This window comes from Herpailurus yagouaroundi, unplaced genomic scaffold (genome assembly GCF_014898765.1).
Source record: "Herpailurus yagouaroundi ecotype Mexico unplaced genomic scaffold, PumYag 428, whole genome shotgun sequence".
NCBI classification, from domain to species: Eukaryota; Metazoa; Chordata; class Mammalia; order Carnivora; family Felidae; genus Herpailurus; species Herpailurus yagouaroundi.
The window spans coordinates 3,438,327-3,456,371 of NW_024412645.1; the positions used below are offsets into that span (position 1 = coordinate 3,438,327).

The 18,045-nt window shown below is 38.1% G+C and overlaps 1 protein-coding gene across 4 annotated transcripts in view; it reads left to right on the forward strand.

The window, feature by feature from the left end:
• The window catches only part of TTC28 (tetratricopeptide repeat domain 28), a 632,666-nt gene that overhangs the window by 310,613 nt on the left and 304,008 nt on the right, over positions 1-18,045 (forward strand). For all 4 annotated transcript variants that reach the window (XM_040463780.1, XM_040463781.1, XM_040463783.1 and 1 more), the window contains one exon: positions 8,932-9,079. In XM_040463780.1, the coding sequence (XP_040319714.1) occupies positions 8,932-9,079 (148 nt within the window). The remainder of the gene's footprint in view (positions 1-8,931; positions 9,080-18,045) is intronic.

The following is an 18,045-nucleotide window of genomic DNA, read 5'->3' on the forward strand; positions in this document are numbered from 1 at the left end:
TCATGTTCATAAATTTTCTGTGTCATTTCTGATTTTCCTTCATTTCTGACTCCATAGAGTGAATTTTGTGAGCATAAGCGTTCCCAGACAAAAACCTTGATTTAGAGGTTAATTGCACACCATTAATTCTTTTATCAAAGAGGTAGTGTGGAATACTGGAAAGAGAAATAGTTTGGCAGTGGGTCTGTCTCACTTTGTGTGATTTGGGGCAAGTTTCATAACCACCTCTTTTGGGCAAAAGGTATTATAGGAACTTCTTGCAAGATAGCATGAGGGTTAGTGATAAACTATGGAAAGCACCTAGCCCTGTGCGGGGTACAGGATTAGCAGTTCAACAAATAACCAGAAAAACTGGGGGGAAATAAAACACCTACTTATATGCCGTAGAACTTAATGATGATTTACAGTGGCGGGACTGCTTATAGCAAGGCGGGGCTCTCATTAATTCTAAAATAGGTGTCAGGCTTGGGCCTTACAACACCTTGTAATTCTCATCGGTGTTATCAGTATAAAGTCTCTGGAAGACTGTTTCATGTTTCTACAGATAGATTTTTTGGTCATCTATTTTCTGCCACCTCTTTCTTCTTTTTCACCTGGGTCGATGGACCTTATTTAAACTGCATATGATGTTTTCCCAAATAATGAATTTACTAGAAAATTGAAGCTTACGCAATCAACTGCCAAAGTGTAAACGTTTTATTTTTTTGTGTGAGAGAGAATGAAAGTGAGCGAGAGGGAGTGGGAATGTGTGAGGGGCAGAGGAAAGGGAGAGAGACAATCTTAAGCAGGCTCCCCATGCGGGGCTCCATCTCATGGTTTTGAGGTCATGAGATCGAGATCTGAGCCAAAATCAAGAGTTGGATGCTTAACCAACTGAGCCACCCAGGCACCCCAAAGTGTGAACATTTTTAAAAACACTTATGATTTTAAAATTTCCTTCAAATGCATTTCCTACTTTACAGGCTTCTTAAACAGAAGATGCCAAGCATAACTATTTTCCTAGTGACTCAAGGTGATCATTATGATCATTTATTTTTGTTTTATGCCTAATTTTTATCAGTCCCTCACTCACTTCACCAAAGGTGATTTCTGATCAAAAGCTGGTGAATCAGAGGCGCCTGGGTGGCTCAGTCGGTTAAGCGTCCGACTTGGGCTCAGGTCATGATGTCACGGTTTGTGGGTTCTAGCCCCGTGTCAGGCTCTGTGCTGACAGCCTGGAGCCTCCCTTCAGATTCTGTGTCTCCCTTTCTTTCTGCCCCTCCCCTGCTCATGCTCCCTCTCTGCCTCTCAAAAATAAGTAATAAAAAAAAAGTTAAAAAAAAAAAAGGTGGTGAAGCAGATGAGCCACTTGATTAAACAGCAAATACCAAATAAGAGGAAGGTTAGTGAGAAATTCAGTTCAACTTTTTAAAAAGTAGCTACTTGTGTTTTATATTTCTTGTGGTATCAGTCAGCAGTCATTGTTACAACACTTTGAGGTCATCATTATTATCTTCTCTATAAGTGGAAATGAAACATGAAGTTTGGTGAAGTTACATCAAGTGCCCTGGCCAAAGGCACACAGCTAAAAAGTAATCAGGATAGGATTCCAGAGAGCCTAATGAGTCCTTTCTCTTCCACCACAGGTGCCTTGGGAGTAAGGCACATAGCTCTCATTCAGAGCTTTAGTTCAGTAGTTATTAGTCTTGTTTAATATCTCCCCTTTCTTTTTTCTTTTTATTTTAGATAGAGCACGAGTGGGGAAAGGGACAGAGGGGGAGAGAGAGAGAATCTTAAGCAGGCAGAGCCCAATGTGAGGCTTGATTCCATGACCCAGAGATGGTGATCTGAGCTGAAATCAAGAGTGGGACGCTCGCTCAACCAATAGGCGACCCAGGTGCCCCTAATATCTCCCCTTTCAACTTTCAGTGGAGATTTGTCTTTGGAGGTCTGTTGCTAGAGGAGGACCTAATTTTAGAATTGCATTGTCCAATGCAGTAGCCACTAGCCACTTGTAGCTATTTAAATTTAAAGTAATTGAAATGAAATAAAATTTAAACTTCAATTTCTTAGTCACTTTAGGCACATTTCAAGTGCTCAGTGGCCAAGTGTGGCTGGCTAGTGGCTACCATTATTAGATAGTACAGAGAACAGTTATATTACTGCAAGAAGTTCTAGTATTCTTTCCCTTTGTCTAAGGGAAACTTACACAACAATATACATAACAAAATTAATGTGCACGTATGTATCCATATGGGTATCTATGATGTAAGATGGTGAAAACTAAGTAAGGATATGGGTCCTGTGCCTTCATTTTTATATATCACAGTTTTATGTGATATCATGTGTAATTTATATTATATAATTTTATGGTTGGTGATGTGTGCATATTTACATTTTGCTCATATGCATATCTTTTAAGTAATAGTCTTTTATTTTCCCATACAAAGCAGTCCTGGAGAAGTATATGAAAGTCAAATATATAAAATATTACGTAGGACAATACTAAACTAGAGATTGACAGGTTCAGTGAGTGGAAAGTGTTCATTCCTAGATAACTAAAAAATAAAATATCAAATCAGGCCTTTCCTTTCAAGAATCATTTTTACATAGTCTCTGGTTTTATTCTTTGCCATCCCAACAAAACCGTACTTAGTTGTACTGTGTACATCCAGGGATGTGAAAGTTTTTCTGCTTTTGGGGTGCAGTCGGTTAAGCGTCCGACTTCAGCCAGGTCACGATCTCGCGGTCCGTGAGTTCGAGCCCCGCGTCAGGCTCTGGGCTGATGGCTCGGAGCCTGGAGCCTGTTTCCGATTCTGTGTCTCCCTCTCTCTCTGCCCCTCCCCCGTCCATGCTCTGTCTCTCTCTCTCTCTCTCTCTCTCTCTCTCTCTCTCTCTGTCTCTGTCTCTCTCTGTCCCAAAAATAAATAAAAAAAAAAAGTTGAAAAAAAAAAGAAAGTTTTTCTGCTTTTGGCACCCTGTAATCATTTTCATTTTTCAACCAGTTGTGTTAAATTATAGATTAATACAGCTGCCTTTTAAAACGCTAGAATTGGCATTTCTATTTTCCTTATTTCTACTCATTTTTAAATAAAATAGTAAAGGAAAACTCAGTAAAATAATTACACAATTTATAAATGTCGTTGAAAAAGGTGGTGATGATGTGGTAGCGGGTGGTATGATTGGCTAGAAAGTATATCACCATGTTATAGACTTATTTAATCTTGAGAAAATGTAAAAATGTTCAAATTCAAACAGTGAAAGACAGATTAGGAATATTAGAGTATAACGTGAAGAAAGTACAGATTAAACTAAAGCAGAATATTTGTGAATGATTGAACTAAGTAATAGATTGTACATGTAAGCAAACACACTTAATTTTGTGTAGCATTATATGTTACATGTATTTGTTCTATATTTTATGTCCTGAATATACACATGAACCTACATGCATAGTAATTTACCTTATCACTCATTTGAGCTGTGGGAGAGTAGGATGTTATGTTATTACTGAGTTCAGTGATGTTTTAGAATTGGAAACTAGGGGTGCCTGGGTGGCTCAGTCGGTTAAGCGTCTGGCTTCGGCTCAGGTTGTGATCTCACAGCTCATGAGTTTGAGTCCCACGTCAGGTTCTGTGCTGACAGCTTAGAGCCTGGAGCCTGCTTTGGCTTCTCTGTCTCCCTCTCTCTCTGACCCTCCCCTGCTCACACTCTGTCTCTCTCTCTCTCTGTCTTTCAAAAATAAATAAACATTAAAAAAAAGAAAAGAAAAAGAAAAAAAATAGAATTGGAAACCAGAAATGGAATGTTGGAAGTAAAGGCTTACGGTCAAACTCCAGGGGTGCTTGAGGGGTGAATAACTTATTGTTTCCCATGTTTAGTTTTTGAGGATTTGTACTTTAACCCTGTTTTAGTCCATCTGGACTGCTATAACAAAATACCATAGACTGGGTGGCTTAAACAACAAACATTTATTGCTTGCTTGGAAGTCCAAGATCAAGGTGACGGCAGGTGTCCAGTAAGGGCCTACTTCCTGGTTAATAGCTCGCCGTTTCCTTGCTGTGTTCTTACATGGCAGAAGGGGTACCGAGCTCTGGGATCTCTTTTATAAGGATGCTTGCTAATCACGTTCATGGGGGGCTCCACTCACATGACCTAATCACTTCCCTAAAACACCACCTCCAGATATCATCACCATGGGGACTAGGTTTCAACATAGCAATATGGAGGGACACAAACATTCAGTCCATTGCAAACTCTCTGAGATGAGAGGAATGGCCACATAATAAAAAAGCAAGTATCAACAGTTTTAAAAACAGGGCATAAAGACTTTGGTCATTAGTTACATTTTTTTCATTACTGCTAAAATATTACAAGCCCTTACTATTAGTAAGTGGTTACTGAAGGTAACAGTCAAGATATTTAGAGCTTTTCATATTCTTCCTCTCTAGACTGTGCATCACTTGAAGGTAGGAGCCCTGACTGCTTCTTTGTATTTGTGGTACACATCGCAGTGCCTAATGCTATATATTTTTAGGGAATTTAATGGAAGGAAGGAAGCATGGAAACTTATTCTGGTAACCCAACTGTATTTTTATTATTTGTGAGATCATTTAGTGGCAATGTGTGGACTGATCATTGAGGGTTCTTTGTGATGAACAACAAGAAATGAATGAGTGCCAACACTTGAAACTCTAGGCATCCTACTTTTAGTCCCGTGTTTCACCAATCCCCTCCAAATTTCTCTTCTTAGCTAAAGCTTCCGGTTAAAACCATTGTTCTCAGGTATAGGTGCTCTCGGTAGTGAATCCACATTGCCCTTCCTTTTCCATCTGCTGGCCAGAATGTGGTGTATGTGAGGGGGTTGTTGAGACCTCAAGTGTTCAACCTGGCTTCCTGGGCCCCACCTTCCCTTGCTGCTGCCCATGTACTGTCTCTACTCAATCTCAAATGATAAAAATTTGCCCCTTTCCCAGATGAAGCAGCTTCCTGTGAAATCTGTGATGGTAAGAGAAAAAGTAGTAGCAGGGACCAGTAGGGAAGAAGCAGATGGGCTACAGCAGATCACATGAGTTTTCTTGAAGCTGTGGGAAATCCTGTGGATCTCAGCACATCTTGACCTCTGCTTTGAAAAAGACTGGCATAGGATCCTGTGGGTGGCTGCTACATCTCCCAAGACCTGATAATACTAATTTGTTTTAGTCAGGTGGTTCAAATTTTGTCTGGGAGCAGTGGGTTCCCAGTTGCAGACAGTCTTTCAGGGAACAAGGAGATAAGTGAATGAAGCATTGATAGGAATTGAATGATATTGAACAATAAAATATTTAAAATATTTATTGGACTCCCCTTATATTCTGTTGGTCTGTAATTATGTGTTCTTTTTGTCATTCTTTTCTCATTAACTAATAATCAGAATAGCTAATTTAATTGTGTACTTACTCTGTGTCAGGCACACTGTGAAATTCTTTTTATTCAATCACGGTAACCCACAGTCTATCTTATCATCATCAAGTGAACTCCATAGTAGCATTTCTGTCACAAAAGTATAGAGAACTAATTTTTATTCAGCAGCTATTTGTACATACAATGAATATATGAACATATGTACCTGCAATGAATATCGTATGGAAAAAAGTTGGGGAAGTCCAACAAATCTATGAGTTTGGACTAATTGTGCTTATGTCTTGACAGGGATACAACTTTTAAGCTTTTCACTGAGGAAATCTTATAAAGTTGAGTTGGGGATTCTGGAGGGGCATAAGAGAGACCTTTAAGTCTTCTCTCTTACATCTCTTTTCGAAACCTTCTAAAGAAAAGAAGCCAGGTTGTGGGCAGTATGGCCAAGTCGTACTTTTTCTCATCTTATTTTTGAGTGCCCTAAGAAAACAAAACATGCATACTCATCTTTTTTGTAACTACCGTGTAAAACTTGAGACCATAACTTACATTTAACACTGGACTTTGCTTACCTACACAGAATAGATAAATGATTTCATTGTCTGACAGGGAAATCGATTGTTCTTTCGGTGAAGTAATGAATGATAATGTTTTGTTTTAAATATACAAGAAGTTATCAGAATTCATCGAGACTACTATAGGATTTTTGTGTGTTTTTCTCCCCCCAACTTCACTGAAATAACAGCACTATAAGTTTAAGGTGTACAAAGCATGATTTGATTTACATGTATTGTAATTGTAATTGAAATGATTACCATAATAGATTTTTGTTTCTTAAAATATATACCTGAAATCAATAACCACAGAGATTTTTATCTCTTTCCATAAATAATTCTAATTTACAGGTATTTGGCATATATACAGGTATATATATTATATAAGTAAGTATACTTATTTTAGTTTACATTTTCTACAAATGCTGCATTAAAGCTAAACTATAGCTGTTTTTATTTGGAATATTCATTGCATGTACATATATTCATATATTCATTGCATGTACAAATAGCTGCTGAATAAAAATTAGTTCTCTATACTTTTGTGACAGAAATGCCACTATGGAGTTCACTTGATGATGATAAGACATAGACTGTGGGTTACTGTGGTTGAATAAAAAGAATTTCACACAGTGTACCTAACACAGAGAAAGTACAGCATAAATTTAACTATTCTGATTATTAGTTAATGAGAAAAGAACCACAAAAAGAATACATAATTACAGACCAACAGAATGTAAGGGGAGTCCAATAAATATTTTAAATATTTTATTATTCAATATAATATTATTCAATTTCTATATGTTATATATTGCCTCTTGGATTCTAGAAATCACCTAAAATGTGACGTGCAAAGTGTAGTGAAAAATATCTATAAACACATTAAAGATTAAAACAGTGGCTGAGTCCATTGAAAGGAAATGATCTTATGAATTAGTAATGAAAGTGCATTTACAGGTTATTGTACTAGGGTCTGAGTTTTAACAGCTGCTGGTAGTTTAAACTAATAGGACTCTGAATAGCCCATAATTGAGGATTCATTCTGTTTATGGATTGTTTCTTAATAGAAACACTTAATAGTATTACCTGTCTTAAATTACTTCAAAGACTAGTTATAAAAATGAAATAAGATAAGGTAAGTACATATGTTTTATAAACATGATAAGTGCGAGAGATCTCAGTGTGTATGTAATACACAAAATTATAAAATTATGTATTAAGTTTATTGAGTGATAGTTTTAGGAGTTGTTTGAAGCTTCATTTAGATCCCATGAATATAATTAGTGACAATTTCAAAGTGTATTGGACTGAAAGAGTTAAATTTGTGTTACAAACATATAATATTAGAAGAGTATTTAAGTTAAATAGGAGGCCAGGTATTTTAGAAACAGATGCCATATAGGCCATGAATATATTAATGTCATTTAGAACATGTTTTTAAGTTTATTTATTTTGAGAGAGAAAAAGAGAAAACGCAAGTTGGGGAGGGGCAGAGAAAGAGGGAGAGAAAAAGAATCCCGAGCAGGCTCCACACTGTCAGCACAGAGCCCGATAGGAGGCTTGAACTCACGAACTGTGAGATTGTGACCTGAGCCGAAGTTGGATGCTTAACTGACTGAGCCACCGAGGTGCCCTAATTTTTTTTTTAATGTTTTTATTAATTTTTGAGTGAGAGCATGAGTAGGGGAGGGGCCAAGAGAGAGGAAGACAGAGGATCTGAAGCAGGCTCTGTGACCTGAGCCGAAATCAGACACTCAACTGACTGAGTCCCCTAGGTGAGCCATTAATGTCATTTTTATGTATCATTTAATCAGGTACAAGGTCCTTACCTGGTTATATACTAGTAACATTTTGCTCCTTTACTTCTTTTGACTCTGTGTGCTTGAAAACAAACTGCATGTTCTTAAGACTATTCTAAAATTTAAATATTTTATTAATTTTCTGGCCCTTTTTGCAATTAGCTGGAAGGAAGGCTGTTTTCTTCTAATCAGAATTGATCATACTAGTTTTTCAAACTAATCCAATTAAAGAACACAAAGGCCAGTAATCTTACTTTGTTTCTAAGCAAAGCATACATAGATAACAGCTTTTAAATATTATGTCTGAAACACCACATTAAATGTAGCTATATTATAGCACTCATTATTAAAATTATCTTAATAACCATCACACATTGATTTTTCCCTTTAATTATAGAAAAGAGGAAAATTTGAAATAATCAGAATTTGAGTGTCTCTCACTTATCTTGCACTGTACCAGATACTTTGGTGAGATATAAAAAAATTTCCAAACACCTTGACTTTGAGGAGCTTAAAAGCAGGCTAAAATATATTTTAAAAATTATAAAAAAAACATTAAAAGGGATTTGTAAATAAACGCCAAAGAATGTGATAAAATTAATAAATGTTCTAGAAGTGACAAGAGTGAAAGTTTAAAAAATTTTTTAAGTTTTTAAAATTTATTTCAGTGATCTCTACACCCCACGTGGGGCTTGAACTTATGACCCCAAGATCAAGAGTTGCATGTTGTGGGTGCCTGAGTGGCTCAGTCAGTTAAGTGTCCGACTTTGGCTCGGGTCATGATCTCACGGTTTGTGGGTTCGAGCCTTCAGATTCTGTTTCCCTCTCTGTCTGCCCCTCTCCCACTCAGGCTTGCTCAAGTGCATGCGCGCACTCTATTTCTCTCTCTCTCTCTCTCTCTCAAAAAGAAATAAACATTAAAAAAAACTTTGTTAAAAAAAAAAAAGAGTTACATGCTCTTCCACCTGAGCCAGCCAGAAGCCCCAAAGAGTGAAAGTTTTAATATCATTTCCTTGAAAGAAGTATGCTAACATTTTATTATGCTGGAAGAAATCAGAATTGATTTCAAACTATTTACTAGGTTTTTGAACCAAGATGATGTCAGTTTTAGGTCTGCTGACCAGTTTTTCTAATAATCACCATCAGCCTTCTTGGAGCATAGTATATAAGTAAAACGCGCATTATCTTTTCTTTCTTCCCAGGCATACTTCCGACAGGGTGTTGCCCTCCAGTACCTCGGACGTCATGCCGATGCCCTGGCAGCCTTTGCATCTGGACTGGCTCAGGACCCCAAGAGTCTCCAGCTTCTGGTGGGGATGGTAGAAGCGGCCATGAAATCTCCCATGAGAGGTAAATATGATGAAAGTGTTTGGTCTGACACTAATTTAAAGCAGGACATTCCTAGCCTTTGAAGACTTTGGACGTTGAGAATTGGTAGGTTATTGCTTTGGCCCAGATTGGATATTTTACACAAAGATCAAGAATCACTGTCCATGGCTGGTGTTAATGAGGCAGAACAGGATGGTGGTAAGAACACTGGTGCAGAAGCTTATGGACCTGGATTATATTTTCACATTTTTCATAAACTAACTTTATGACTAGGGTGAATGAATTAACTTTTCTGGATTTCAGGGTTATCCAAAGAATACTTTTTTAAAAATAGTTCTGAGATTCCGTACCTCTAAATCACAACACCTCTAGTAGTAAATTGATTTGCTCAGTTGGACCAATATGCCATCTAGAAATAAATGAGAGAAGATATTAGATATTCTAACATTGCGTAAAAGGAAATAATGGATCTAACTGTAGGCTATGTCTAACGTTTTTCAGGGGAACATGAAAAAACTATGTTGAATTAAAAGGAAAGAGAAAAGACAGACACTAGTTTACATGGTTTTCTCCTGTTGTTACTTCTGTTTTATACCAATTGGTATTCTGGAAAAACAGTGGATTGGAACTAGTATCAAAGGTTGGAGGAGTTCTAAGGCCCCAAACCGATTGACTTCACTCTGAGAAACATGGATTTTTGCTGAATGAGCTCTTGGACAGATTAGGCTGAAAGGGTACACCAGTAGTCATCTTTGCAGTGATGGATACACTGAGGCAGATTGGTGGCAAATAGTAGACAGCGAATAATATTCCATATTAGATTATGTCAGGCAGAACTTTATTTTGTCTCTGAAATGGTACGTTTCTGAATGAACCTAAAATTTTTGATGGCAGTGTCATTAGACATCTAGTTTTGAAAATGTTTGTGGCATTATATAGTTTTAATATACTGGCTCATACACTATTTGGCTCAAAATAAAAGCTAAGTAAAAGTTTGATGAACTAAATGGTACTCTGTCTCTGGGCAATTCATAGCTATAAAAAATGTTTTCCTGAAAGTTGAATATTTCATGTTTTAGAAAAAAAGTGATAAGGAAGTCTCTCCTCATGTGATTTTATAACCCCATACAAAGCTGAGTCTTAGCTTGTAGGAACCTAATGGCTGCTCCCACTGGGGGACCTGCTGTTAATAAACTCTGACTTAGAACAGATGCGTTTTGGAGCTCCAGGGCTTGGGGCGGGTGGGGGAAGTGGACAACAACAACAAAAATCAATCTGTCTCTCCTTGCCATTTTCTGGCATTTTCTCATTCTCTCCCTACATCCTTCTGCAAGTAATTTACATGGAATATATATACATTTACATGGGATATATATACATATATATATATATATTTACATGGAATATATATATATGTGTATATAGTTCTTGAAGATATCATTTCTTTATTCTTCGGTGTTTCTGCTGCTGCCTTAGAATATTGGAGTGAATGTGTTGAGATCAGCAGAATCATACTTACCATTTTGCCTTTGAAGCAATTTGTTTAGATAAATGTAAGAAAACCTTCCTGCACTTCCAGAAAGAGTTCAGTGCTGCTGTCCTGTCCCCCTTAGGGTTTTCTGTGCTGCATTCTCTCCTATCTTACACCGAGTGACCTAAGGCTGACCCTGGAGAAAGCCGCATCTTACAGGTGCCTGGAGCACTTCAGTATTTTCTTTTCTTTCCTTAAGGCGATTTGATTTATCTCATTTATTTTTAGCATTGCCTTTACCCCTGTACCTATTCCAGGTGGGCTTCTCTTATCAACATTTTATAGAGGCTGTTCCTTGGCACGGTGTTGTTCTGTGCATCATTTCACATCTTAATGACCTCTCTTTTTGTCATATGGTTGCAATTCACAAAATCTGTCATCATTTGCTGCCCATTTTTTACCCACTGTTTATTTTAGCCTCCTGCAGCTTTCTGAGTTCCTGCCATTGTTGTGTATCTGTGCAGTTTGGGTCACTTTACATATAGGTCTGATCTGTTACATCGTTTTTCTGGTTTTGGTTTTCTTCTTTTACAATTCTTAAATGCAAAAGAGAAAGCTCCCTAGTCCAGGTGCTTCTATAAGGAAACAAAGCTCTAGTGGTGTGCATAGCATCCCTGTGGTTTGGTCTTCTGGGGAAGTTTCAAGATTTCTTTTTTTTTTTTTTTAAGTTTATTTTTATTTTGAGAGAGAGAGAGAGGGAGAGAGAGCACGTGCAGGGGAGGGGCAGGGAGAGAGGGAGAGAGTGAGCATCTCAAGCAGGGGCTCCAACCCAGGAACTGTGAGATCATGACCTGAGCTGAAACCAAGAGTCGGACACTGAATCGACTGAACCACCCAGGTGCCTTAAGATTTCATTATTTTTAAAGGTAGGGCCAATCTACGTTAATATGCCCTGTTCCCACATAAATATGTTCTATTTATCCATATTGAAACTTACTTGATTTTTTTTATAGTGTTGCTGATACTGCTAACTGAATTCGTAAGTCTATTTTACTTTATTTTTATGATTTCACTCATGTTCACCAACCAAGAGATCAGTTAAACTACTTCTCCTGTGGATATATTTACGTCCTTATATATAATGTATTTCCTTAAATCATTAATGAAAATGTAAAAATAAGCATAAATATAAAATGATACTCTTTTTCATGACCTTCTCAAGTTATCCTTTCACTATTTTCTGTTTCTCCTTTTGAGATAGTCTGTCAGCAATCTCAGCACATTGTATCTTATAAATGCTTATGCAAATTTGGATGGGATAGGATAGTGCTATTGCCACCCAAATTCAATAATACAATTACAAAGTGAGATTGAGTTTACCTTTATTTGTTCCTCTAAAGACGCCAGGGCTGCTGCTTGCTGAGGGTTCTCTTGTGTATATTTTCTCTCCTCCCGTTAATTTGGTAATCTAAAGACTATTACATTTATGGGCTATCACCTGTCGTGGTGTTTCTACCAGCTCCAGAGGATCCAGGGAAGCTAATTTAAGGAGTGCTGGTGGAAAATGGCTGTTGAATGTATAAGCTTTTCTCTGAGGGTCAAGTTGGGGCTCACCTTTTATTTGCCTAATTGCCACCCCCCCTCGGTGCGCTCTTTCCCTCTGATTTTCTTTTAGGTGGCAGTCACTTCACAGGAGGCCTGTTTTCTGAAATGTTATGTTAAAAAAAAAGACTGGAACCGAATCCCAGTGCTGCCATTTGCTATTTCATTGACTGAGCAAGGTTGCTTCCTTTCTCTACACCTCAGTCCTTACCCGTAAGAGGGAAATGACAATATACACCTCCTGATGTTGTTTTGAGAATCCAGCACCAGAAAGCGTAAGCTGGTCCTTGCAGGCCACCTTCCCCTCTTCAGTGCGATGTGCTCCTTGCTGAGGAGTGCACACAGCAGCAGTAGTAAGCCTGCTCTTGGATTTTTGACAGGCACGGCATTGTGTGGAATGAACACTGTGCTACTGTATATGGTCCTCTTGCTGAGCACTCACTGGAAAATTTGGTCTCAGGCCTCAGTGTCAGGAAGAGTGTATTTCTCCCGAGTAGGTATATTTTTATTTAGAAGATCTGGGAATTTATGTAAAAGATCTGGGTGGCTTAGTGGGTTCAGCTCAGGTCATTCATGATCTTGCGGTCCGTGAGTTCAGCTCGGAGCCCAGAGCCTGCTTTGGATTCTGTGTCTCCCTCTCTCTCTGCCACTCCCTCACTCAAGTGGGCGTTCTCTCTCTCTCCAAAAAATAAGTAAACACTAAAAAAATTTTTTTTGAAGGTCTAGGAATTTTATTTTATTTTTATTTTTTTATCCCAAAATTATTCCTTTTGTAAATTTTTTTTTGTTTTTTAAATTTACATCCAAGTTAGTTAGCATGTAGTGCAACAATGATTTCAGGAGTGGATTCCTTGGTGCCCCTTACCCATTTAGCCCATCTCCCCACCCACAACCCCTCCAGGAACCCTGTTTGTTCTCCTTATTTAAGAGTCTCTTATGTTTTGTCCCCCTCCCTGTTTTTATGTTCTTTTTACTTCCCTTCCCTTGTGTTCTGTCTTAAAGTCCTCATGAGTGAAGTCATATGATATTTGTCTTTCTCTAATTTCGCTTAGTATAATACCCTCTAGTTCCATCCACGTAGTTGCAAATGGCAAGATTTCATTCTTTTTGATTGCTGAGTAATACTCCATTGTATATATATGTAAAGATCTAGGAATTTTAAAAGTGATCCCTGCTCCTTTTGCTTTGTCCTCTATGAAGCATAGGGCCCAGTGTCCTGGCCACCTTAAGGAACTGGGCCAGCCCTTACAGTCGGCCTGTCTGTATGCTGAGTTTTATTGCCTTTTCCTGACTTTCTACCCATTCTGACTTCTGTGTTCTCTACCTTTATTTCTGTGGAAGGCCTCTGAATCCTTTTAGAAACCTTATACAGACAAACTTGGGAAAATGTGGTAAAGCACTTAAACAAAGTACTGAACATGTCAGTTGTTTTTCTTTTCTTTCCTTTTGTTTTCTTGGGGAGGGTTAAGTTTGACTTTTTGTATAAACCAAAAGTTTTCTAATTGTGGTACAATATATGTGACATAAAATTGTCCAATTTTAACCATTTTTAATGATACAATTCAGGGGCATTATGTCCTTTATAGGGTTATGCCATCATCACCACCATCCAGAACTTTTTCATCTTCCCACGTTGATACTCTGTCCCCATTAAATAGTAACTCCCTACTCCCCCTCTTCCCGGCTTGGGGCAACTACCATGCTGTTTTCAGTCCTGCATTTAACTACTCTGGATACCTCCTGTAAGTGGAATCATACAATAGCTGTCCTTTTGTGACAAGCCCAGCAGTCTTTAGTTTCCTTTTTAAGGAATTACCCTAAGGAAAGATGAAAATTAAAATTAAATGCATGTTATGAGCCTTACCTCTAAATTTTGTTTTTTGGGAATACTTTACCCTCATCATACTTTGCTTACTTTCTTACCTTTCGATAGTTGCTGTTCTCTCTTTGGGTCACTGTTTTGGAGATTCATTTCAGGATTCTTTCTGTCAGTCTTCCGGATTTGCAGCTCAGTACTATATTTTAGTGGTGTATCCAAGAGTAATTGGTAGTAGTATCACGAGGTTTTCAGGAAAATTGAAGCCTTTTTAATCATGTATGTATGGAAATGTTATGAGGGTAACTTGGAAGACTCCAGGAGGTCTTCATAGTGCTGTAGACAAATTCAAGTCTGTAAAAATGTTAATTACCTTGAAGATAATCCATAGGAGAGAGTGAGTACAGTATCATTCCTTTGGAATGAGGCATTGTGTCTGTTAAATGCATTTATTCCTCAAATTCTAAAAATTTTTTTATTCTGTGTCTGAAATTTATCCCTTGTTCTCCATTTCTTTTGTCGTTGAAAATTCAGGACTTTGCTTCTAACTGGTTTTCTTGGCTTTTATCTCTTCTAAACCAGTCCATGCTTTGTTTTTCTCCCAGAATGAACTTTCTAAAATATAAGTCTGATCGGTCGTTCTTTTATTCATAATTCTGTTTTCTCCATTGCTTACAGGATAGAGGCCACAGCCTCCTTAGTAGCAGAGATCTTTCCTCTCTTTCATTCTCATCTCCAGGACATCCTCAACTAAAACAACCTGCAGTTCCTGAAAAACAGTTTCTTATATCTTCAATTTCTTTTTTTTTAATTCTTTTAAATGTTTGTTTATTTTTGAGAAAGAGAGAGAGAGAGAGAGAGAGAGCAGGGGAGGGGCAGAGAGAGAGGGAGACACAGAATCTGAAGCCGGCTCCAGGCTCTGAGCTGTCAGCACAGAGCCCGATATGGGGCTCGAAATCACAAACGGTGAGATCATGACCTGAGCTGAAGTTGGACACTTAACTGACTGAGCCACCCAGGCCCCCCCTTATATCTTCAATTTCTAATAAGAGGTCCCTTCCTGTGGAAAGAATTCCCAGACCTACGTGGGTAGGGTTAGCACTTTTCTCCTTTGGGAAAGGAGAATGCCAGGAATTCTGGCTCAAGAGTTGTATCATTATTTTATGTTACTAAGAAAATGTTGATGTTTAAATGATGACACAATTCTTGTCATTTAACTTTTTATTTTATATAAACTGAAAGAGCTCTGTTGGAACCCTTTAGACACAGAAGTGACATACCACTGTGAGGCACTATCATGTTCAGAGACATTAAATCCCAAATCCAGAGATGTTGATATGTGAATAAATGTGTATCTCAGAACTGATGAAATATAGTATATCTCTTAGCCAAATGTGATTGTTATTAATGGTCTCTACTACATTCCTAAAAGCTCTTCACATGTCAGGAAATGTGACTGTGTTCATCTTAAATTCTTTTTTTTTTTTTTTTTTTAAATTTTTTTTTTCAACATTTATTTATTTTTGGGACAGAGAGAGACAGAGCATGAACGGGGGAGGGGCAGAGAGAGAGGGAGACACAGAATCAGAAACAGGCTCCAGGCTCCGAGCCATCAGCCCAGAGCCCGACGCGGGGCTCGAACTCACGGACCGCGAGATCGTGACCTGGCTGAAGTCGGACGCTCAACCGACTGCGCCACCCAGGCGCCCCCATCTTAAATTCTTAAAGGCTGTGCATTTAGAAAGCACATAACTGGTATTCAATGAATGTTGTAGAGGACCTCTACATTCTTGTGGAGTTGGCTTAATATTGGCTATTTCATATATCATGCATAGTTTCTAGAAGGAAAAACATCCTAACAGCTGCCAAATCTCTGTTTCACCTAGCCTGATAAAATCACAAAATTAGTCCCTTTACTAAGAGTCTGCATTTACTCTAGAATAGGAATTAGAATAATAGAATAGTAGAGTTGGAAAGAATCTCAGAGACAAGTAATCTAGCCTGTACTTTTTATACATCAGGAAAACTTGTCCTACCACTTTTATTTATCAAAAGCATGCACGCCTGCTAATTAGAACTTCTGACTAGTGAGTGTGGGCCAAGGGGACATAATTACCTCCAAAAGCAGAGAAATTTGACATTAAAAATGTTAAATTTACATAAAGTGAAATGGACTTTTGTGTATATATCTGTGCACATGCATAGATGTACACACGTATATATTTATGCATACAGGTACATAATATGTATAGACATACACATATCTATCACATGTATAGATTTATGTAACCGTCACCAGAATCGCAGTCTATACATTTGACACAGTAAGACCGAGGCTGTGTGGCTTTGAAATCCAGGTCTCTTTATTCTTCACTAAGTGTTTCCTCCATTATTTCACATTTGCTTCCTTCCTCGTAATAGTCTCTGGTCCATTCAAGCTGGCCTCTTCATCATTCTTTATCATTCCATGTACCTATCTTCTTCTGGGACCTTTCTTTAGGATAAAACTTCTACTTAAAATACCCTCTACTCTCAGAAAGAAAACAAAGACTTGTTTAAGTCCTACCTACTCTTTCTTCACTTAATCAAGTTATACTTCCATGAAGCTTTCTGATTACCTTGAATAGTCGTTCCCTTTCTAAACTCTTGTAACATATACTGTATATGAGCTTGCATTTAATTTATCTTTTAATGTATTTACATTCTCCTTCCTATATACTGCAAATGAAGATTTTATCTTTTACCTCTTGTACCTCCAACTTCATTTTTATTTACTCAACATTTGTAGAATTGAAGATTTCTTTTTTTTTGGCGGGGGTAATCTTCCAGGTATTTCCCTCAGTCCTCCAACTGTGGCAATGTTCTGTCTTCTTTATACCGTTCTGTAGTTTTAGCGGCTCAATTAGAAGGCTCCTCTTTTGACCTTGGCCATGGCTGCCATGTTTAAAAGAAAAATCACCAGCTGAAGCATGGTATCTTTGCTGGCCATTAGTCATTTTGGGCTCTCTGTGTCTGAACCCTCTTGCTGTGTTTTGGCAATTCCCTATGTTATACTTCTGCCTACTGCCTTCCTTCCACAGTAAAAGCTGAGAATATCAGATCCTAATTTTCCCATCCTCCTGTGAAGCTAGGACCCACCTGTGAATCAGGAGCTAAAGGTTCAAAGAAGAATGGGTAGCACAGAATTTGTTCTGGTCGTGTTGGTTGGCAGTCGTGACATCTGTTTTCTAAGGGTGGCATGGAGTAGTGATGGAGGCAGCCGTGGAACCTGTGGTCTCCTGTGTTGAGTTGCAACATTCATGTTGTTTTCACTGTGGAGCTTTTGTGGCATGATTTTGACTGTGGGTCTGGAGGCCTGATTTTTCACGTTTGGCAATAGCTCCTCTGTGCATTTCTTTTCTACTTATAACCAGCCAAGGCTGGTTTCTTTTGTCAACAACTAAGAATTTTGCCTGGTGTGGTGTCATATGGCCTGGACGTAGAGGCCTACAATGGGTTCTTGTCTTGGCTCTGTCCCAAACTGTCTGACCTTGGATGAATCACTTAAATATTTAGATTCATCATTTTTAAAATGGGTATTTTCAAGGTCTTTTCATCTCTAAGTTCTATTATTTTTGCTTCTGCTAATTGACTGGTGGGACGCTAATGTGATCATCATTGGCTGCCAAACCCATCAGTGGGTACCACCAAATTCTGTTCGCATTTATTTCAGTATGGTACTGGTCTTTTCTATTCCAGTAATTCCTGGGTTCTTGTGCCTGTATTTAACCCTATTGGTTAGCTAGTGTTTACTGGTACTGTGCACGCTTGCATCTTGACAGGTGTAAAAATGTTCTTTGTTCTCTGTTTAGTGATCTGATTGAAGGGGAAAAATGCTTTAGGCACCAGTAGGTTTCGAGGTTTCTGTGGTAATGTTGATTCAGACGAGAGCTCCTTAGTGTAGAGCTGAAATTCAAAGTCATAAATTGTAAAAATTACATTTTAATGCAATACTGTTGGCCGAGAGATTCAAGATTTAAAGAGACCAGCCTTTTAATAGTTTTTTACATGTGCACACTGGAACAACTAATGTGAAATAGTTTTTCAGGAAAGCTAACA